General features: G+C 40.8%; 1 protein-coding gene across 2 annotated transcripts in view; it reads left to right on the plus strand.

Annotated features, from left to right (window-relative positions):
* The window catches only part of LOC142382678 (single-stranded DNA-binding protein 2), a 59893-nt gene that overhangs the window by 13956 nt on the left and 21955 nt on the right, over window positions 1–23982 (plus strand). For both annotated transcript variants that reach the window (XM_075468794.1, XM_075468793.1), the window contains exons 2-4: window positions 9686–9758; window positions 15639–15700; window positions 15933–16017. In XM_075468794.1, coding sequence (XP_075324909.1) covers window positions 9686–9758; window positions 15639–15700; window positions 15933–16017 — 220 coding nt within the window. The remainder of the gene's footprint in view (window positions 1–9685; window positions 9759–15638; window positions 15701–15932; window positions 16018–23982) is intronic.

Genomic DNA, 23982 nt, shown 5'->3' on the forward strand with positions numbered 1-23982 from the left:
CCATGTTGGATTATGACACGTGTTTTGTTAATCTTCAAAGCTGTAGTGAACTTTTCACTGCTCCTGTCTGCTCTCAATACGCACCAAACCAGCAAATGAAGTCAGAGAACAGTCAGCATCAGAGAGAGTTCACTTTCAACGAATACCTCTCATTCAAGTGCTTTGTCTTTAGAAGAAGCCATTAGAGGGATCCCAGGGGGATACCATGAAAGGATAATGGAGAATATAGATTTAACTTGTGACCATCAGCAAAAATGCCAATTAGAAATGCATCAGTGAGTAGGCAGCGATATAGTGCACAGCCAGTTTGTGATTAATTTCAGGCATGTATTTGACTATTTACCAAGATAATGCACAAAATTAAAAAATCATTGGAGACATCTTGTCCAGCCATGTGTCCATGTTCTTTTAGAAACCTGTGGAAATAGATGGATCATTTGATCGGGATCATACAATCATTTTACTTTCCAAAACACGACTAGGTGTGCGACACACGCATGAAGGTGTTTATCATTTTCGTTTTAGTTGTGCTCGCGGCTGCTGCATCATTCTTTTCCTGCTTCATCCTGGTCTGCTCTCATAGCTCTTTTCATTAATCATTCACTCTCCCCATCTCTCGTTCTCTTTCCTCCTCTAAACCCCTCTCCTCTCCCTATTCTTTTTTTTTTTTTGCTTTTTATTTACTGGTAAACTTCCAAACCTTTTCCGTCTATCAGCACTATGCTGGTGTGTACCATTGCCTCTGCCCTGTGTCTCTCTTTTGGATTTCTCTGTCTTCCTTTTTGAAATTGTGAGGTTTTTCTCTACATGCTCCCCTGGAGGAGGGTTGTGTTTAAAGAGTTGCACAAGAGCTGACAGAATAGCTCAAAGTGAGCACATAGCATCCTGTAAGCATCGAACGGCAATTTTAAAAAGTTCACTTACAGAGTAGTTGTCCAACTCTTCTGCAGATTCATTAAAACTAAACCTTTGCCTAATGAAAATGTATCTGGGATTTATCTCCTGGATCCTGGTTTTCAGTATAAAGTGATTTGGTTATGATGTTGTACCTTTTTCAGACAAGTTCTGTGCATAAATGCCCCTGTATAAAGGCTCCATAATCCCTGTGCTTGTTTGCCCCCCCCCCCCCCCACGCCCTGTTGTTTTCCTGAACCACTGCATATAAAATGAATTATTCAGCATTATAATGGGTCTATATTTGTCGTTGTTTATCATTGCTGCCCCACCATCTCACTTCCAGCTTTCACTTGTCTGTTCATCTGACTGATAGGGCTGCTTTACTCACAGAGGATACTCCACTTCAATGAATGAATGAAGTGAAGTCATTTAGCATGGCTCTTAATGGCACATAAAGCCCCACTGCTAGGCTTGATTAATCAGGGAAAGTGTTTGGCTGTGACACACAGGGCTGTCCTCAGCAGGGATGGCAGCTTGATCTCTGTGCTCTCTTTTTTACGACGGAGTCCCTCTTTGTTCTCAACGTAGTTGTCAGGAGCCCGAGCTGCCAACTGCTTGTGGAGGCTTGATTGGAGAGAGAGAGAGCGAGAGAGGGATCGCTTTGCTTCCCTGTAGACCGGGCATGATAATGATGATGATCCTTCCTGGGAGTCAAAAACAGGTGTCAGTGATTGGTGCTGCTCTTGTGACCTGCAGCTGAGTGGTGTGTTGTGTGATATCACTTAGGAGCCTTCAGCCAGTTAGCATGGACACAAACAAAAAGGAGTAAACCGCTGTAAACAACAGCAAATCTATATCTTTGGATTTTTACATTTCTTATTTATTTACTTTTTTTTATTATGTTAAGTACATGTTAAGCCTTGCTGCAATGATGGCTATCTCTAAACAAGCGGATGCATGTAGTTAACTGTAATTCATCTTTACATGCCCCAGTTTGGTAAAGATTTTGCTGCCTTTGTGCTTGTAGTTGCTGCCATCACTGTCACGTTCTGCACTGCATCAGTCACACATGCTGAAAATGATGTTTCACAGCAAAGAGAGAAGTAAGAAAAATCCCGACTAAAATTGACAAACAAGCTGCGGGCTTGAAATTGTTGATGGACACTAAATCAGTTATTCGCTTTAACAAAGCGAGAGTTCGCTGTAGGTATCATTTCTCTTCAGGTTGAATTGCTGTTTCATCTGTAGGGAATGTGTAGGAGTCATTTTATATATTCTTATCTCTTTATTATTTTGTGTTCATTCAGTAAATAGAAAAGTGCCTCAAAGACAGCACAGCTAGATACTTTGGTGTTTGTAGATTTAAGGCAGTAATTTAGTCTTTTGAGGTGGGTGAGAATATCCAAGAGATAATTACAGTATGTATGTATGTAAATGGGATTTAGCACAAACTCAGATTATTTTGTCTTTATTGTTATCGCTCACACAGGAGTCGTTACTTCACTTAGAAAATAGATGGAAATGTATGGCGAGGCATGCCATGTGTTTGACTTTCATTTAATTGTTTCTAGTTACAAGCAGAATGTGTAATAAGTTGCTCGTTCTCTTTGAGAGTAATAGAGATGGGGGTCTGGTTTAGTCTAGCTGTTCTAGTTTCAGGGTTTTGTGTTAATTTGCAGAAGGAGGTCACAGCAGGGTGCTTGGCTAACTCAGATGTCGCTCAGTGAGAATCCTCTACATTAGAATATGAAAGTTTACAGATCTCCCGAGTATTCGCCTTGAGGCTCATCCGATATCACCCATCACCTCCATCCTACGTTCCTTTTTGGGTCTTTGTAATCCCCCTTTTTTTCTGCCTCAGAACCTTTCATCTCACTCTGCTGTACCCCTGTGACAGCTTCACTCTTTTTCTCTCAAATTTTCTCTCTCTGTAATTTTCCTTCATGATGGACATGGAGAGGGGTGTGCGGTTCAGTATCTGGCTGCTTGGTGCACCTATTTTCCAACATTCATAGGTTCATGAAAGTATGCATCAGAAATATGAGAAAACACACTTTCCTATATAATTGTCCTGTAAAGGAGATCAGTGTATTATGCTGAACATGTGTTGAACTTGTGTTTGACCCCTTTATAAGAGGCGTTGCAGGTTAATCCCCGGTTGACATCACCCAGAGCCTCTAATCTGCAACAGCTTCTGCTAAACCACTCCACAGAATTTCAACATTTTCTTTCACACTCTTGTTATTATCACAATTTTCTTTAGATATTTCAGCTTGTCAGTTTTTCATATCATTGTTATTAATCTTTAAAAACTCCTAGAAATGGAACAATGGTGTATTCTTCCGAGGTCGAAAAGGTCTGAAGTCATTACGTTTAACAACTAATCTCAGTGTAACGTGTCACTGAAAAGGACGACACGACACGACTGCCAATATTTGAGAATACAAATGACCCAATACAGTTTAAGCTTAGTGAAATGGCCCAACTGATGTGTTTCTAGATATTTAGAAATGTATCATGATCAGTTTCATACCTCACAAAGGTGGACGCTGTTAGAGCTGCAGGTCCTTGTGTGCCATATCACACAACATCAGTTCAGCCAGATTTCATAAACTCGGAGAGGTTGAGCAGAATGGAGGAGCTGAAAAATCTTTGGTGCAGATTATTTCTAAAATAGACTTTGGCAGGGGTCTGTGATCTCCTTGTACTCCTCCAGTTTTTGATTCAGACAGCACAGGATTGATTTGGATTGAGCATTTGCATAGCTCACACTCACATAAAGTCACAGTCGCATCTTTGTCGTCGAAAGCTGAAACTCAACTTTAAAGTTAAAGCTGTCTTTTAGTAGTTTAGTAACAGAAAGAGCAACTATTAAAGAGATGCTTTTCTTGCACAAGAATGTGCCTTAATTAACCATCAAATGTCCAAAATGGGAGGTGGCAGTGGAGTAGGCTACTGGACTTCATCCTGTGGAAGTCTTTTTTTTCATCATTCGACATACTTTTTTCCTGATTTATCATAAGATACAGCCTTTCAAACAATGTACATTCCTCCCAAAGTGTCTAACTAAGTAATCAGATAAAAGTGACTTTTACCTCCTCTTTGTCAGAAAGGTTGAAATTATGCAATCCTAGTTCCAAAAGAGTTTGGACTCCATGTAATGTAGGAATAAAAAAAAAGAAAAAAGAGTGCATTTATTTGCAAATCTCATGAACCTATAAAACTATTATTCTCAATAGAATATAGAAAAAACATCTAATGTTGAAAGTGAGACAATTTACTATTTCATGGAAATATTAGCTCCTCTTTAATTGTATGGCCGCACCATTACTCACAGAAGTTGGGACGGGGCAACTAAAAGATGGAAAAATAAGTGCTGTTTAAAAAGAAACAGCTGGAGGAAGATGTTGCAACTATTAAGGTTCATTGCCAACAGATCAGTAATGTGATTGGAGGTTCAGCAATCTACAGAAATTGTTTCTGTGTGGAGCAATTTTATCTACAGCACGCAATATCATCAAAAGATTCAGAGAATCTGGAGACAATGATGTGTGTAAAGGACATGACCAATGATGACCATAGATATTGGATGTCTTTAATCTTTAAGCCTTCAGGTTGAACTTAGGATCCCTTCCAGAGATCACTGGAATCATGCAAAGAAGCCAAATGTGAACACGATCCAAAAACACCTCTTTCCTCTCTGGACAAAGAATCCTTTAAAATGGACTGAGGCAAAATTGAAATTAAATTCGTCTGTGGTCTGTGGACGAATCACAATTTGAAATTCTTCTTGGAAATAAGAACATCATGTCCACCAGACTAAAGAGAAGAGGGGCTACCTCGCTTTATGTCAGCAGTCAGTTCGAAAGCCTGAATCTCTGATGGTATGGGGGTGCGTTAATGCAACATTCTGAAAACATCTGTAAAGACAGGGTACATGTTTTAGAGCATCATAGGCTCACATCCAGATGTCTTTTTTTATATATCAGCAGGACAATGCTAAGCTACATTCTGCATCTATTAAAACAGCATGGCTGCATAGTAGAAGAGTTTGGATGCTGGACTGGCCTCCCTGCAGTGAGACCTTTCTCAGTTCAAAACAGTCAGCACATGATGAAAACAAGAAATATGGCAAAGATGACCCAGGACCGTTATGCAGCTAGAGTCCTATGTTGGACAAGATTATCTCCCAAAGGTCTGATGAACTGTTGTTTAAAGAAGAGTGATTTCCCAACCTTTGAGATGTGTTGCTGCCCTCAAATTCAAGGATGAGCTAATATTTTTCCTCCAGTCGTAAAATGTTTCACTTTCAACATTTAAAATCTTGATGTTTTATAAGATATTGGTTTATGAGATTTACCAGTCATTGGGTTCTGTTTTTGTTGACATTTTACACAGTGTCTCAACTTTCCAGAATTTGGGTTGTATATGTTTGAAAAACGGAAACTTTTTTCCACCGATGTTCGGGGAAAATACTCCAAAAGATGGATGGTAAAAAAGCAAGGCGACAGAACAGGTGAGCAATTAAAAAGAATCCTTTAAACAAACAGGAAAGCTGATTGAAAAATGATAAAAATGATAGAGAGTTTGGCATAGAATTATTTAAACCAGTACAGTATAAATATTTAAGGAGCCAATGTTGGAAAGAGTAGGTGTGTGTGGGGAGTCAGCTGACTGGAGATGGTGGAAAAGGTGGGGTTACTGCCAAGCAGATTGGTTACAAAAAGAAATAGGTTACATTGGTCCAACTCCAAAAAAACAGACAAACTAAATTAGCAATTAGCTGGCAAACATCATGTGAAAGTTCCAGACGTTTCCTACGGGAGAGCTAACAACACGATGCTAGAGGAACTTGTATTCACTGCCAGCAACATAACTCAAAGTGAATGTTAATTTGAATGTGTGCTTGTCGGTTGTATAAAAAAATAAAGAAACATGAAATCCAATGATAGCATGCTATGTTCAGAACTAAGTAATCCAGGTTAGGAGACAGAAACAAGACTTATTTAATTTGACACTCACTGCTATACAGTTTACATTTCTGTGCTCAATCACTGAAAGAGAGAGAAAGAAATCCCTTTCCTGCTACAACTCTCTAACAGCTGTTTAAGAGGCAGTTTGTATTCATAACTTCCTTTGAGGAGAGAAGATTTCCTGCCCACACACACCTGAATCTAATTTATGCAAAGAAGATACATTTATCGCGTCTTTTTCCATAGAGGATGAGACACCACCACCCCTCTGTGGTTATACTTTGAGGCAGATGTGCGTTTTTCTATTTGTATTAGAGAAAGAACTCCAATAGCGTAGTACTAGGAATACAGATTGCTGAAGTGGTGATTTTGGACAACACTCATGGGGATACTGTTTACCAGCAAGATTTTACTCAGCATTTGATAGCTTCTCTTTCCACTTATGTATAATCTAATTGGATTTTCCTGGTCAAATGCATTATCAGGCTATGTGAGCATTGTAACAAGTCCTGTAAATATGTCAATTAACCTGTTGATTTAGATCAGAGGTACAATCCCTTTTCCATTCCATCTGTAACAAGGCTGAAATAATCTGAGACTAATCTTTGATAGGCAAATCCAATCTCTGAAGTCAATGCCCATTGTGATTTGAAGCGCAGCCAGACTTTGATCGTCTCTGCAGTAAATTGATTAGAAATTATCCACTGATCTCATAAATGCTGATCCTGGGGAAAAAAAAAAAGTGGATGTCTTTGCTTTAAGATGAGGTTGTGGTTGAGCTCCAGGATACTCCTCCTCTCCCTCATCCCCTTCTCTGCACGACAACTCAGTTGCAATGGCGGCCCAGTGCTGAGTCCCTGTTTCTGCGAGCTGCCCTCATCAGGCTAAATTCAAGTCTCTGACTGTTAAAGCTTGCTGTAGATGCCAGGGTGGAGTCGTCTCAAATTATAAATTTAATTCAATTTGACTCGGAGAACACAGAACCTCTTGAATTTGAGAGAGACATTAGTTAGGTATAGATCTTAGTAAAGGGTCTTATACTTATATTAAATTGGTGTTTGTAGCTTCCCGGTGCCAGCAATGGGCAACACCCAAAGCGTTAATATTACTGTACTAATACAGAGCCTAAAACTGTAAAAAGAGTACTGGCTGCCTCATTTCAAACAATTTTGCCTACTGATATTATTGAAAGTGACAGTTTGTTTGATGCGACTGATGTTTAATGTCACTGTTTTCATGTCAATGTGACGAATTTAGAAATTTAGATTTCTTAACCTTGAGCAGACCCCTGTCCTCGAGTCCTTAAACCTTAAGCCAGTCCAGTTTCAGACCGTTGGATGTTTTTAAAAGTGGGGAAGGCTCAGCTGGAAAAAGTGGAAACTGAACAAGAGAGCAGCACGGAGGGCTTTAGGAATTCAAAGCCTATCACTTTGTCATTGAGAAAATTAGTAGTTTTGAGTTAAAGTTCAACAGACGCTGAATGCTAACGAAGTGCTTTCTTTTGCTGCTTGCTGTCTGCTTATCTGTCCCTTTTAAATTCTGCCTACTGTTGTGTGTTTAATAAAAAAGAGGAAGGAAAGAGACAGAAGTGTTTTTAGTCTGATTTATTTTTGCTAGTCTTTCACAAAGACTTCATTATTCCCTTCCTTTTATATCTTCTCCAAAAACTTGCATTAACCTACTTACCTCTGATTCTCTAATGTCCACGTTACCTCTGGGTTTCTTCACATTGGTCAACCCTGTTTCTCCATCGGGGCCAAAGATCGCATCTTAAAGCATCTGTGGAATCGATTATAGGTTCAACTTTTTAGTCTGCCTGAGAGGCAGCTTCCACTTGAACAGCTGTGTTTCTGTGGAATACTGACAGAGGACGAGGTTTCATTTCTTTATTTATTCCCACTGACACAATGAATTCCTCCATGCAACCCATCAGGCTCCTCATCATTGCTGGGAAGGTATTCACTGCAGAAACACGAGCCCTTTCAGTAATGCTAAATTGTTCTACACTGATGCAGCTGTAGCTGACGCCGGGGTTCACAGGAGAGAATGACAGATTTTGACAGGTTGACAGGAAAACGATGCAGGACAAGGCGACTGAGAACGTCTCTTCTTTGAAATGTTCAGTTGTACAATGCCTTGGAAAAAAAAAAAGAGGGCATCTTTTATTCATGTTCAGTTGTCGAGGTGTCAAGAGTTTTGTCAGGCCTCTCATTGTTCTGTTAACCTTGCCTCTGTGAAACATCCTGTCGCTATCTCTTTGGTTACACATTACTTCCAGGCTACGGGGAAGAGAGAGAAGGAGGGATGGAAAGGCAGAGGGAAGGACAGAGAGAGAGAGAGACTCTCTCCTTTCTTTAATCATTAAACAAACATGGTGTCTCTCTTGCAAAGAAAAAAAAGCATTAAAGGAGTGTAGCGCAAGCGAGACAGAAAAGGCACGGGGAAAAAGGAAGCAGAAGGCTGCGAATGAAAGTGATGGGGAAGAGGGTTCAGATTGGAGGAGAGAAGGGTTGAAGAGCACCTGTGTGAAGAGCAGGAAGGTGGGCAGTCCATCTTCTGCAGGCAGGCAGCAAGGTTGTCTGAGGAGGGTTTTTTTAACGCGATACAAGAGTAGATCAGCTTTGGCTGGTGGCACCTTTTTTTAGAGGGGGGAGGGTTGGAGGACACGACAGATGCTGTGCTGCCCCAGTGTCTCTCATGGTTTTCAGTACACCTTTAACGGCCTCGGTCAAAGCTTGTGCTGCATACTGTTTTTTAGTTTCTGAAAAATGAAGATTTGATTCTTTTCCTCTTCATTTACTGTGAACTCAAGTGTAACGCTGTATATTCAGAGTTTGGACAATTAGACTAGCTCAGGGAACGGTAACTTGGAACTGTTATAACACCTTATAAGTAGTAATAAAACTATATTAAAAATATAAAAAAAAATTTAATTCCAACCCACTCCATCTCAGCTTCTAATGACACATATGCTTTCCAATATAGCTGTAAACAGTATGTTCTTTTGTATGTTCATGACAACATTTCAAATATTATACCTTAACAAAACAATGTCACCCAAAGTTCGTTGGCATCAAATATGTGATGATTAAGCACAAATATGTTTCTTAATTAATATTTCATTTTTCCCAGCTTGGAAAGTTGCTTTTGACACCGTCTAAATCCCTTAATTAGGAAGTATTATTAGGACTGAGTTAGACCTGCTGTTAGTCTTCTGCAGATCAATGTCTATCTTGTATTTATAGACCACTGAATCATCCTGTCCCGTTTTTTCTGAATTGCTCTCAGTTCTATTACAGACACACTGGGAGGAACATTGATTAACAAATCAAGCCTGTAATTAATTCTTACTGCGATCAGAGCTGCGGGAAGAAGTCCATGGCCAAGTTTGGTGTTTGGTAGTATGGTCGTACTCTTTTTCAGCGTGTTTACTCCTCAGACAGGTCTGCTTTTAGATCAAACATAACGCTGGATGAATTTCAAATCAAGTCCTAAAGGTTGCCATGCCTGTTGTTTGTCATATGGGAGGAATTAGTTTGCCCAAGGTGTTGATTAGAAGATCTGGACTTTGTAGCAGACTACAATTTTCACACATCACCTCATAAAGCACTCATGGGGAGTTTCTTCCTCCGAATATCTTCTATGTTTCTTTATATCTATCCGCTTGTAAAAACCAACACTGCTTACTATATATTCGTTTGACTCCACTCTTCATATTGTCCTAATTTCCTTTTTTTTTTTCTAAATCAAATACTGTTTCTTTCTTGATTAACATACTGACTTTCATCCTCCATCTGTGTACTTAATTTGTGCAGGTTGGCTCTTTATGTGTACGAGTATCTGCTGCATGTAGGAGCACAGAAGTCAGCACAGACCTTTCTGTCAGAGGTAAGTCACAAAAAATGCTTTATTGTGTTTGTGTGTATGTCAGGGTGCAGGCCGTGTGCTTTATGTGTCCACCCTGAAGGGTCGCCTCATACAGTATGTCCACTAAGTGTAGCAGCTAATTAAATTAGCCTGGCCTTGGTGCAGAGCCAACAGGTTAGTGCAGCAGAGGCATTTTAGCCGTAGTGCTGCATTTAGCAGGACTTTAACTGGAATACAGGAGCTTTACAATTCTTAGCTGATGTCTTGGGCTGACATCATTGTATGGTCCACACAGCAGCTCCATCACATCCTACTTTTCATTTTCATTCCTCTACTTTCTCTCTGTGTGGTCTCCCCTTACCATGCCTCATCTCTCTCGGAGATGCAAGCTTATCTTCACTTAAATTCTGCCGGGGTAAAAAGGTGATGGTGTGAATATGAGGTCATTTGATTCTTGTGTTCTGCTCTGAATGATGGCAAATTACAGTGTAGAGGACAGCTAGAGGCTTGTTGTACATCGTCCAGAAGAAGAGTAGAACAAAGAGAGGGGGATGGAAAAGGTTACCTCATCAGCTGGCAATGATTCTCATCCTTCTGACTTAGTATGTGCTCGTGCACGTGCACGCACACACCTCTCTGTCTCTATGACACCCTTTTGTCTCTGCCATTTCACTTGCTTTCTGTTCTGCAGATGCAGGGGATGAAAAGGATAGGCGGTGTCACGTTCAAGTGTGGGAACGCATTAGCTATGAGTGCAACAAGTATAAACACAGCCGCTTGTGTTCAATTCACATGCTCACATGCACACTCTTTAGGTAAACATTTTGGCAAAATGCAGCTCTTGCTGAAATAGTGGGGTGGAGTGAAAGATGGCTTTAAAGACCTGTTTTCGACTTTTATCACCCACATCAGTTTAAAGTGTATCCTCAGGCTCAGGAAACAAGAGCCCACTACGGTGATTCACAAATCAGACCCAGATACCTACACATAAAGACTAAATCACAAACAGACAGAGCAACAGGCAACACAAAATCACTTAATCCTGTCAAATGCTTCAGTTGTATCAAAAATACACGCAAACCGTTACAGAATACAACCAGTCGTATATGGATAGAAAGAAAACCGCACCCTTTGCAACACTCATTGACATGTGCCATTAATCATGCTGAGGGGATCATATTGTGAAGGTAAATGAAAGAACCTCCAAGGAGTGCCGACCACAAGAAGACAGGATATGCGGGCACACTCTGTACCTTTTTTTTCCACAATCCCCAGATGACGCGGGAATAAAACAACAAACTAGAAAGTGTCCTGACCTGAACTGTCTGCAGTCTTGTTTGGACTGAACAGCAGCCATTGAAATCAGAGAAATGAGGGACAACGTGCTCATTCTTCTTCTTTTTGTACCTACTGAGTAGATCTTTCTTTGTTAGATAGTGTAAATGGAAAGTACTGGCTTCCTATGTTTCATATATGCTGATGACTTTACTCGAACTGCTAACAGTCTGAAAAAACAAATGGAGGCAGTTCCTGACCCCCCTTCAAACTTCAAAGCGTGGCATTCCTTCTAAAAGTCACTGTGTCTGATCTGCAGCTGAGGTCAGGACGGTCTGATTAAAAGTGCAGTGATTCAGTTTTTCCTGTTATTTCAGTGCTTGTTCATTCTGCTACTTGAGGAAGTTGTCCACTGCTGGTATTCTTTTATCCTTACGAAACATTTCAGAGAGGAAGATTAAAACGATGGGACATGCTGACTAAACAAGTGCTGTAGTCTTAACAGTAGCCTGCCTGCCGGTCACAGTTGTAGATAGCTGTGTGTTCTAATACAGAATGTGCACATCTGTGGACGAACATGAACTTTCTCCACTGTGGGTGAAGTCAGGAAACAATTACCCTGAAAAGGGTTAGGGTTAGTATCTCGATTGAGAGTGCTTTAGCAAAAAAGTCCCTCACATACCAGGACCGATCGGCTGTTTCTGCTTTTTCAGAACAGATATTACTAACACTTGCTGAAAATACAGAAAAGACATAACATGCACAGCAGGAAAGAATTCCCAAAGAGGTCTCACCATTATGGTCTTGTATATTGCCCAAGCTTCCAGTTTTGTTTACATCTTCCTCCTCAAAGTTTTGGTTTAGGTTAGCAGCTATCTCACTGTTTCTTACAGCCACGTGCTGAAAAACATAAGCAGTGTGGTCATCAGGTGACATTGTAGGCCACCTGTTGACACTGTGCAGCCTGGTTGATTCACTTCAAACCAGCTAACGCATAAGAACATTTTCTGTGAAGCGCACATTGCAGAAATAAAACTAGCATTAAGTTACATTGGGCTGATCAGACTGTTGCTGATCTCTGTTTTGGTGCTTAACTGACATACTTCGACAGGAAAAATAAAGGTTAGATTGTTCGTATTTTCCCTATTGACATTAAAAGAGACCAGACTTTTTTCTGGGATAAAAGACTTTGTTTTCAGTTTGCTTGCGTCAGACTCAGTGAGCTGCACAGAGCTGCTAACCCTTTACGCTTAATGCATCCAGGACCAACTCCCACTTTGTAAGTAAATACTACACAATGAATATGCTCGCTGCTCACTGCTCCAGGCCTTGAAAGTAAGTAATACTGTAGGAGTCATTAGCCGGATATTATTGCAACATGTGTTCAATACTTGATGTTCTCGTTCTGATTACAGCCAACAGTTGTACGTGGAGCCGACAGTCCGTGGATGATGAATGGGCTGGAAAAACTCCCATATGTCATTGTCCACATGTTTCACATGAGTCCAGTGTTCACTGCCCAAACTGTGTTCTATTCGTGTTTGTGTTTGGTTTGTTTTGTCCTTGCAAAAAAAGAAAGAGACGAAAGTTTTAGGGGACTAATATTTCTTTATTATAAAGTGAGACTGTTAAAAAACAACAGTGGATGTTGGGAGGTGTCATTATTGGTTGTCATGGCATGCATTGTTGGTACTTTCATCGCCATAGACTGTACATAAGAAGTGGACAGTTTGTGAACTGTTATTTTGAATCCTCATATTCACTTTTGGCATCAGACGCGACCATATTTCGACAAGAAGGTGGAGCACTTGAAACTGTTTGTCTACACTTTTTAAAATAATGGTTGCTGCCATTAAAGAATAACCTTTTTTCTACTGCTGAGGTAAACCTGTGCTTGAAATTGAGCTTTTTATTGAGTAATGAAAGTGGAAAATTTCCAGTAGCAGTAGCAAGTGACAAATTGACTTTGATAGATTAAACAATACAAAAAAATTGAAATTTGATTTACAGAATAATTTTGCATTCTAGATCAAATTTCTCCAAGCTACAAAAGTTTCACTCCAAACAACATTTACGGAAGTACAGCAACATCAAATTAGCATTGGTAGTTCACAAAACCCCAATTTCAATCTTAAGCAGTTCTTCTGAAATATTACTGTTTTGCTTTTTTCGGGGCAAAACACTTACCTGACTCCCGCCCTCTGGTATTCGCAAACCATCTGGGACGAGCCCACAACTGACATGATTTCAAATGGGGCTATTTTTTCTAAAACTCGTGCATGTGATTGGATGAAGAATCTGTCCGTCATCTTGACTGACACGCCACTTCAGCCACTCCCAATGACTCAACCCGTGACGTGGCTCAGAGCTTACCTGACTCCCGCCCTCTGGAGCATGAATGGGCGGCCATAACGCGGCCATAACGCCGCCCATTCATCCAAAGTCCCACCCAGCGATTAATGATTGGCTCTGATTATTTTCTAATTGGACGAAACACATATGACTCCCAGGCTCCTCAGATGGCTGTGTGAGGAAAGGGAACGCCCCTGCATGTAGTTGGTGAACGCAGCCAGATGACGTGAGTCAGGTTAGCAAAACACAACACCTCTTGTGAAAAGTGGAAATGAATCCACACGTGAGACCCTCTCAGCTGGTGTAGATGAGGGCGGTACACAGGTGTGCATTTGAAAGTTCAGACTTGTGGCTTGCAGTCAGTGTTACATTGTTAGCCTGAGCAAAGGCACAAGTGTGATGTTTACAAGCAGTGGTGCATGCTTGGATGCTTCATCTGTTGTCTGTATCAGCTGATTAGGAGGACCTGATGGCAAACTCAGGCATTCGAGTGACTTCGAAATATGTGAACCCATTCGATCTGGTAGATATTGATTGTTTAGGGACCATTAGCACCGAGACCAAGAGCTCACCCCTACTTATTCGAAGTAGTGAACCTAGTTAATGACACCATAATGACTTGTAAGAAGAATTTCCTGACCTTGTAGCGGACTTAATTGGTATTGTAATTCAAGGCATTTCTTTGTTGCCCTCATTACATGACACTGGATGAGTGTCTCCGTAATCTAGCAGAGTGGTTTGATTTCCTATAAACCTTCCTTCTTATGAGGGATCTGAAAATAGACCTCTTGTGCTTCCCTAAAATCATGCATATGGAGGCTTTTGTCTAAACAGAATCTAGGGACCATAAGACCATCCTCATCCTCTCTCGTCACGCCCGGCCTGTTCTGAATGGCCAATTTGAGGAACCTGAACAGGCGTTGCCCACCATTTGGTGTGAGCACTGCACTCTCTCGTCTTTATTTTTTCTTTTAAAAAAGTCATTTGTTTGGGGAATAGAAATAAAAATTTCAGTATGTTTTGATGGGATGCAACTTTTATATTCACCTGCAAGAAGGAGAAGAAGAAGTCATCAAAATTTTAGAGCTGTTTACCAGGAAATGACTGAGCTAAATTACAGTTATGTACACCTGAGCAAGATACATACAGTGTGGTGTACATCAATGGTAATGTATAGCCAAGGCATAACACATAAAAACACTTACATCAAAATATCAAATTTCTTTTCATGGAGACCTTAAAGCTTCATAACTGTGTTTGAGTAAAAAAAAATAAAACTAAATAAATAAATAAATCAAGTAAAGTCTATGTTAAATCTCAAAAATGCTCTGCTCCTCCATGCCATACTGACTGCCTACTGCAGGTCATACAGACTGTGTGGAGAAACCAGTTTGATATGACAGCTTTGTCTTCCAGCAACTAATTTGCAATTTGACAAATCTTTCTGAAACCAAAAATTGAGCAGAGGAAAAAGCTGAAAAATTGCTAAAAAGAAAGACTTGCCCTTAACCCATTGGAATCTGAAGCAACCAAGGGGTATACCAGTCCCCATATTTATGGTGAACATCATACCTTAGAGGATCACGGCTCATTTGAATCTATATGTTTCTTTCTATGTTACAATATTACAGATAAACACCTCTGAGGAGAGACTGAATGCATGTATTTGTTTGACGGCAGTGTATTTTTTTTGTTTACCTTGAACACCTTTGCAAACACGTTAATGTAACAAGTCATTGCCAACTAGCTTGTTTCATGTACACCCATATTCTTATACAATCCGTCTATTGTGAAGAAACAGAGGAAGGAATGAGGGAAGTGAAAGAATGGAAGACATTCTGTATCTGCAAAGAAAAGTTATAGCATAGAATTCCCTCGTAAGGTTGGAGATGAGCAAAGGGTGAAACTCTCTGGAAGCCGAAGAATAGACGCTGTGATGAACAAACTGAGCAGTGAGTGGGTAGTTCAAAGTTTTGATTGGGCTCCTCAGGCTGGTACATGTCTCTGACGTCATGCTGTATACACTCTCTGACTCAGGGAAATACACGCACATTTGTGCACGTACAGATTCACATTTGTGTGATGACAGGCTGGCAGGCACACATAGACACTTATCCACTTAACATTCCAAGAGAAAACATAATTACCTAATGGCATGTGTTATAAGAATTCCCTTGCACCCTCTTCAACTTTGTAAAGCATGTAATTCAGATGTCAGACATGTTTTCATACCCAGCATGTGTCTAAAGCTTCTCTGTCTCTCTGTTTGTCAAGATCCGATGGGAGAAGAACATCACATTAGGAGAACCTCCGGGGTTCCTCCACTCATGGTGGTGGTAAGTGTTTTTATGGCTAATGACACCAGATACGTTCTTCCTAATGTTGTTTTTCCATCATTCTATCACTGTCATTCCTTACATAAACTGCTGTTTGTCTCTGCATCCTGCTGCCATGTGTCCTCATCCCACTCGATGTCCCCCAAAGCCCAAATTATAGAAGTATATCATTTTGTTATTGGGCGCCATACCTCTGAAGTTGATATAATTTTTCTTTTTTTCTGTATTTTAGTGTTTTCTGGGACCTGTACTGTGCAGCTCCAGAGAGGAGAGACACATGTGAACACTCCAGTGAGGCCAAGGCCTTCCATGATTATGTGAGTTTGCACTGATGTAGCTTCTCTTGCTCCCATTGGCTCAGTGGTACTTCAGATTACCGCAGAAATCACAGTGAAATAGAATAAGATAGGTGTTCCGTATTTAATCAATAGATCAGATCAATGAATGTTTGTGCATATAAATGCAAAATATATGATATCTTAAACCTGCTTGGGGAAGCACCACACACAGTCCAGACATTTTGTTTTCCTCTGTGGACGTATTCGGGGAAATAGAGCATGTATGAAAAGGTGTTAATTCCTTCACAGTCCTGTCCTGTTTGTCATGGAGGATGATTAAAAAAATGAAGATAATTCAGTATACTTTATGCTGCCTGTATCATGTTCACATTTATTTATTCAAAACTGAACAATGTCTTTACAGTTAAAGAATGAAAAGGAGATTTGAGTTAAATCAACACCTTGTTCCAGTGTCTACATGAGCATTTCCTGCCCGCCCAGTGTTGATTCAGTCTGAGAAATTGCAGCTTTGATGTTGTTGTTTGTATTAATATTGTATCAGCAGTGGAATGTTGCCAACAAAACCGAACATGAAGTTAGAACATTCATCATTTTGACACATATTATTTGTTAACATGACACTGAACGGTCTTTGCTTGTCATACAATTCAATTCAAATTCAATTCAATTCAAAAATACTTTATTTATCCCAGAGGGAAATTAAATGTTGATGTAGCTCAATTAAATCAAGGAGTCATTATAGATGCTGATGGCTGTGGGCAGGAATGATTTCCTGTAGCGGTCCGTTTTGCATCCAAACTGAAGAAGCCTTTGACTGAAGAGACTCTGTTTTCCGATAACAGTCTCATGGAGAGGATGTTCAGGGTTGTCCATAATTCTCTTGATTTTATGCAAAATCCTTCTTTGCATTATTGTCTCCAGAGGTTCCACAGTCGTCCCCAGAACAGAACCAGCCTTCTTTATCAGGTTGTTGAGTCTTTTTAGGTCCCTGGTTCTGATGCTGCTGCCCCAACAGATGACGCAAGAGGAAATGACGCTCTCAACAACAGACTTGTAGAAGATCTGCAACATCTTGTTGCAAACCTTGAAGGACCTTAGCTTCCTCAAGAAGTACAGTCTGCTCTGTCCTTTCTTGTAGATGGCTTCACTGTTGTGTCTCCAGTCCAGTCTGTTGTCCACATGAACACCAAGGTATTTATATTCCTCAACCACCTCCACTTCTTCTCCCATGATGGAAACAGGGTTTGATCTGATCCTGTTTCTCCTGAAATCTACAATCATCTCCTTTGTTTTGTTAACATTCAAGATGAGATGATTGTTCCCACACCATGCCACAAAGCGGTCCACCAGCTCTCTGTACTCAGCTTCTTGTCCATCTCTGATACACCCGACAACTGCAGAGTCATCTGAATATTTCTGTAGATGACAGGAGTCTGACTTGTACTGGAAGTCTGAAGTGTACAGAGTGAATAGGAATGGTGAGAGTACAGTCCCCTGTGGTGCTCCTGTGCTGCTGATCACCTGGTTAGTCACACAATTCTTCAGTCTGACAAACTGTGGTCTGTTTGTCAGGTAGTCATTAATCCAGGTGATTGTTGAGGCCTCCACCTGAGTCTTCTGGAGTTTCAGACGAAGCAGATCAGACTGGATTGTGTTAAATGCACTGGAGAAATCAAAGAACATGATCCTCACAGTGCTGCCTGCTTTGTCCAGATGACAGTGGGTTTGTTGAAGCAGGTGTATGATAGCGTCTTCAACTCCAACTCCATGGCGATAAGCAAACTGCAGGGGGTCCTGATATGTGCTGGTTTGCTTACACAGGTGGGTCAACAGGAGTCTCTCCAGGACCTTCATGATGTGGGATGTCAGTGCAACAGGTCTGTAGTCATTGATGTCTGAAGGGTGAGTTTTCTTTGGTACCGGAACCAGACAGGATGTCTTCCACAACAGTGGTACCTTCTCTTGGGTCAAGCTAAGGTTGAAAAGGTGTTGCAGAATCCCACAGAGCTGCTCTGCACAGGCCTTCAGGACTCGGGGGCTTACACCATCTGGACCTGCAGCCTTGTTCCGGTTCAGTCTCTCCAACTGCCTCTTCACCTGACTTCTAGAAACAGAAAAGTGGGAGGGGGAGGCAAAGGGGACAGCAGCATCTCCTGATTGGGTTGATGACAAACTAGTGGAAGCAGAAGAATCCATGACTGAGGTGGAGGTGGAGATGTTACAGGAAAGCTGTGGGTCAGAGGAGGGTGGGATGTCTCTTTGGCTGGGAACAGGAGGGGAGGATGGTGAGCTTGTTCCTGAACTGAACCTGTTGAAGAATGTGTTCAGCTCATTTGCTCTGTCCAGACTTCCATCCATCCGATCCTCCCTCTGCTTGAGGCCTGTGATCTTCTTCATTCCTGACCACACATCTCTGATATTGTTCCTCTGCAGTTTACTCTCAAGCTTCTTTCTATACACCTCCTTGCTCTCTCTGATCTTGACTTTGAGCTGCTTCTGTATACTCCTCAGTAACTCCCTGTCGGCATTCTGGGAAATGTGGTGAAATTGTTTTATCTGAGCGTGAATCGGAGGTTTCTTGTATGAGATCCCTGACATGCAGCATATGCAGATAAATTGTTGTTGGCACCTTTGACTGAGAAGCAAACTGGGCAGAAAGATGTGATGGAAGCGTCTCTTATTGCAGTGTTTTCTCAGCGTGGCTCCACTTCACTGCACTGACTCCGGCATGTCGAGGCATGGGATGATTCAGTCATGTTTCGCGCAGTATCTGATGTACAGTGAATGGTGTCAGAGCTCTGGAAGTTTTCGATTAACTTGTGACTGAGAGGGAGGAAGTATGGATCCTCTCTGGGAGATTCGTGTTTGTGTCAGCGTGAGGGGGAGCAGGGATCTTCTCTCTCCAGCTTTTTATGTTGTTGTTTTCCCTCTGTAGCCTGGCGTCTGACTCATCAGATTAGTCTGTACAGAGGTTTATTGAGATGTATGTTGTATGAAGTGCACAGGTCACGGGTTTCTGCCTACCCCAGCAGGATCTTCTCCTTCTTTGTGGCTCATTCCCTCTTTCCTTTAAGCTTGCTGTCCTGTAGATCTGGCAGGGGCTCACTTCTCTTTTATCTTCTTGCAGTTAGATACGTGTATGTGTGCGTGCGTGTGTGTGTGTGTGTATGTGCATACGCAGGTGATGCTGCTGATGCTGGCGATGATGATCAGGGTGATGAATAGGCACTCTGAGGACGAGGCAGCAATGTGATGATGTCATGCTGGCTCAGGGAAGGGAGGCTGGAGGGCAGCACGACCTCAGTCCTGCGAGACAAATAGCAAGAAGAAAAGAGAGATGGAGAAAAACAGGAAACCATGGAGATGGATAGAGAGAGGCTGGAAGAGAAAAAGAGGCAAAAAAAAGCAGACCCTCCTTATTGGAACCACCTGGGCACCAACAAACAAACATCTGAGATTAAATCTACTTGTGCTGAAGATGCTCCAACAACATCTATATTTATTAATAGATTTTGTTTTCTTATCTGATCAGAATCTGTTTAGCATATATCTTAAAGTCATTAGAAACGGCCACCAGCAGCATCTTATTTACACATCTCCTGTCAGGGTGTAATCACGAAATTATAATCAGACCAATTGTAATTAGACCAAGGTCACTTTCAATCAACTGCTCCAATACTGCACCTCTTCTCAGATCCAATCAGAGGTACTAACCACAGATCTGCTGCTCAATTAGAGCTAAATGACGGGACAACTGCGGTGGACGTCGTTGGAAAAAATAACACACCTTAATTTGACGCTTGTGTCTCTGTCAGTTTCCTGACTTTGAGACTGATGAAGATTTTAATCAGATATTTTCATGCTAATTATTTTCATATGGTTAATTACTAATTCAATTCCTAATTAATGCCAAGGAGATGCAGGGGCTCACTTGTATCATCACTCTGTCCCTTCCCTTTGATAAGTGGTGGTATTGTGTCAGTGCTCCTTAACCTTATCTGCACCTTCATCATAATTTTACCAATCAAACATAGCTGCAAATGGCTTTGTGTGGATCTGATTTAGGCAAATAGTTTCATTTGTGTTTTCATGTTCTGCTTAGGATTTTTTGCATGGCATTTGTTTACAGAGAAGCAGATCATGTGAAAGTCATTTTAAACCTTCATAAAGGGACAGGCATGCAGTCCTTCTAAAAGCTAACAATGCATCTGCTCCGGAGATGCTGGTTGGTGGAAAGTTAGAGAAGTGCTAAAACCATAGAAGGCACAGAAGCTCATGTGAAAAACAATGGCAACAGCTGTGCTGGACAGTCATTATTTTTTAACACTTGCTTTCATTAGTTTCATTTCACCACAAAGCAGATCTTTATTCTCTTTGACCTCTGTCTTTTCCACCGCTGAGCAATGCAAAAGTACCAACAGCAGAGCCGACACAACAAAGAGCAGCCCGCAGCTCAGCTTGTTCCGCAGATTTATGAGACGGCCATCAAGCTTGCAGCAAAACACGATAACATGTAGATCTGTGTTTGCAAGGCACCAACAGAGAGCACATGAAGAGCTATGTTCAGTCCTTAACTGGATTTGAATCTTCTTGGTCTTGGATGTTAATACAGTAATCTAATGTTAAAAAAGGGAAGAGAGGAAAGACTGTTGAAAGGGAAGGGAGATGCGATGTTATTGATTTCCATTCTCAGTTGAGGCTTTTCAGGCCTCAGAAAGGCCGTTTACGGTTCTGTTAAGTGCTTTGTAAATTGTGTACTCAATACTAAAAGAGCTGTTTCCATTTGTCTAGTCCCATGGAGTCATAAAAACAAGTTGTTTTTAAATTCTTTGCCAAGAAATGGCTAAATTGTCTCTCTTTTTGAGGAACGACTCATGAATCAGTGATGGTCATTTTAGCCTTTTCTTCACAGTTTTGGTTTGAAAACTGAAAGTGGACTGCTGTTGCACAGTTGTTCCCACTTATAGCATGTGCGCTAACATAAATATGATATAACTATATCTGGATAGAAAGTTATTAGTATGTTGAAGTGTCATTTGATTTATCATTCTCAAACTAGTTTCTGCAGGATGATGTTTTTTTCTTTCTGTTCACTGCAAATTTCTGTTCAATCTAGTGTGATATTTAACACAACATGAGCAGCTTAAAGTGGAAGGAAAATAATAGAACCAGCTTCAAATGTCTTGTAAGACCTTACTGAGTACAGTAGAAGCATTTCAACTTTCTGTACCAATACATTTCAAACTTAATTCCACATGTCATTGTTAAGTGCACTCGTGCATTATCGTGTGTTTGTGTGTAGCTCCTTGAGTAAATATCTCTTGATGGATTATTCTTGGAATAGACGTTTGGAATTAAGGTCAGAGAGCCACAATGGTGCGAGAAGGGCTTATGTGTTTGAAAAGCGCGAGGAGTTTGGAAGAACTGCACTCAGAACTGATCTCTGAAAAAAGACGCCTGACATCTGATTTCAGCAGATTACCAGTATCTGACAGTTGTACTGGTCGCACTGTGCAGCCTCCAGATAAGAATGTTCTGTAACTGAAGCAAGTCGATGGTTGAAAAAGTGATTAGTGTGAACGAACCAGCTCTTGTAAAAGTCTTTTTGCATGCAACTTAGCTTCAAGCTGTACATTTTCATCTTGATGTGTGAACCTACAAAGATTCTCAGTAAAGAAAGCCCAAAACAACAGTGTACTGCAAACAGAAGACAAGCATCCTAACAATGATCCTCATCACTGATTACTCTAGCCTTTTTACTAAAAGCAATCAACCATAAAATCTGACATAAAAAGACAAGCAAGGGAATGTATGGGTTATAAGTTGCAGTGCCCAAGTAGAACATGTGTTTGGTATTCTACATACAACAAAAAAAAACATATATATATATATATATATATATATATATATATATATATATATATATAGAAGCAGAAAAAATCCCTTTAAGTGAGTTACATAAATGGCTCACAAGCATTTTTTCTGGGGAAACGAATGAACTGATAAGAAGAAGCTAAAGTAGCTCTTGAATGATATTCTATTGATCAGCTAATTGATTAATGAGCCAGTAATATCATACTTTTAAGATATGAGTGGCTTGAGTAAAGTAGTTTTCCTTATTTCTTTCTCCATTTTTGGAGGGATGATAAGAAGTAAGCAAAAAAAATGTTGCTGACGGGATTGTTCAGCATTTTTTTGGCTTACCTCTTTTAGTGCACTCATCCATCAGAATGATCAAATGGTGACTTGGGGGGCCCCTGTTTAAAGAAGCTGTAGTACAAATAGAGACAGTTAACACATGCTGATCCTGCATAAGACTATTTATTACTATTTATTTACTTTACTATTTATTTACTAATTATGAACCTAATTTCCAGAAAAGCTTGAGAAGATGCAACAAAAACTACCATCTGTAATGTGTTCATTAATTAGTGTCTTTATCTAACAGACACCAGTACAAAGGAAATGTTTTTCTGCATGTTCACTGACCGACTCTATTGTGTTTATAGAATATAAACAAATTTAGAAATTTCATATCAGCAACGCATTCAAAAATTTGTTTTGGAGGCATATTTAGAGTGTGTTACCCTTAAATTTAATGACACTTTATAATCATTTGGGAGCAGAGGATACTAACTGTAGCAGTTTTGTAAGAATAATCTGCTTTCACACTGGAGTCTTGAAATGTTCTTGAGCTGCTCTGGAGTGGTGCTATGTGATAATGCAAATGTAAGACAGTCTCCATCCGGACCCCTATTAAAATCTCTGTCATCAGCGGGTGAGGCAATGTACAAACATGTCAGCAAACATCCCAGACCATTTGTTGCCTCTGTGCGAGTGAGTGTGAGTGTGTGTGTGTGTGTGTGTGTGTGTGTGTGTGTGTGTGTGTGTGTGTGTGTGTGTGTGTGTGTGTGCGTGTGTGTGTGTGTGTGTGCGTGTGTGTGTGATGGTACATGTTTGTCCTGTATGCTACTTAACGCTTGTTCCAGGCTATTGTGAACACATATAGATACATGTAGTGCTATAACGCAATAAAGAGCCTCATCTGTCATTCTAATCACCTCAGCATAACGTCTTCATCATGTGCTACCCCCCCACCCCACTCACATTTCCAGCTGTGAGGGCGCATCCTAAGCAGAAAGCCTCCTGCTGTGATATGCTTGTGTGAACAGCAACTGTGGAAAAAGACTGGATCAAACTGTCCGCACTTTCTCCTGAACATCTCCGGTGTACATGTGTGAAAACAGCTCGTGATGAAGCAGACTGAATACAAGATTTCAGCTGCTCAACAGTCAGTGCTTGTCAGATTCCACTCTTCATTATGCTCAGTACACTTTCAATAGGAGCCAGATTTGGACTGCAGACCTACCGGTCAAGCACACACCGTCTATGAAGCCATGCTGTTGTAAATTGTGAAGTCCTGCTGAACTAACCACAGACATCCTGGAAAAAGATGCAACCTTGCCTCTGCATTGATGTTACCTTCACACATGTGCAAGTCCTCCATGCTATCAGCACTGACACGGCACATAGCATCACAGTTGCTGGCTTTTGCACCTTTCACTGACTGGATGGTCTTTCACATCTTTGGCATGTAGAACCCAACGCCTTTTTTTTCTTCTAAAAGGCAGCTAAAAAGCACTGGAGTCATCTGACCAAAGTGAACACGTGCCCACCGTTTTTCTGTCTCAAAGATGAGTCCGTGTTCAGAGAGCTTGTTTGCATTTTTGTGCAGACTTGATATATGCTTTTGTCCTTGCATTAAAACGGTTTCAGCTTACGTTTCTGGATTGTGTTGAGTGACAATGATACTCCCGACTCCTGTGACTATATTGATCTTGGAAGCATGAACGTTACCCATGCAGTCTCTCAGACTTAAGTTTGTGTGCATTACAAAAGCTTCCTAACTTTTTTTTGGAATTGTGGTTTCTACCAAAGATCAACAAAGAGGGTGACAGATGAAGCAGAGATCAAGCAGGCACC

Source organism: Odontesthes bonariensis, chromosome 6 (assembly GCF_027942865.1).
Source record: "Odontesthes bonariensis isolate fOdoBon6 chromosome 6, fOdoBon6.hap1, whole genome shotgun sequence".
Classification (NCBI taxonomy): Eukaryota; Metazoa; Chordata; class Actinopteri; order Atheriniformes; family Atherinopsidae; genus Odontesthes; species Odontesthes bonariensis.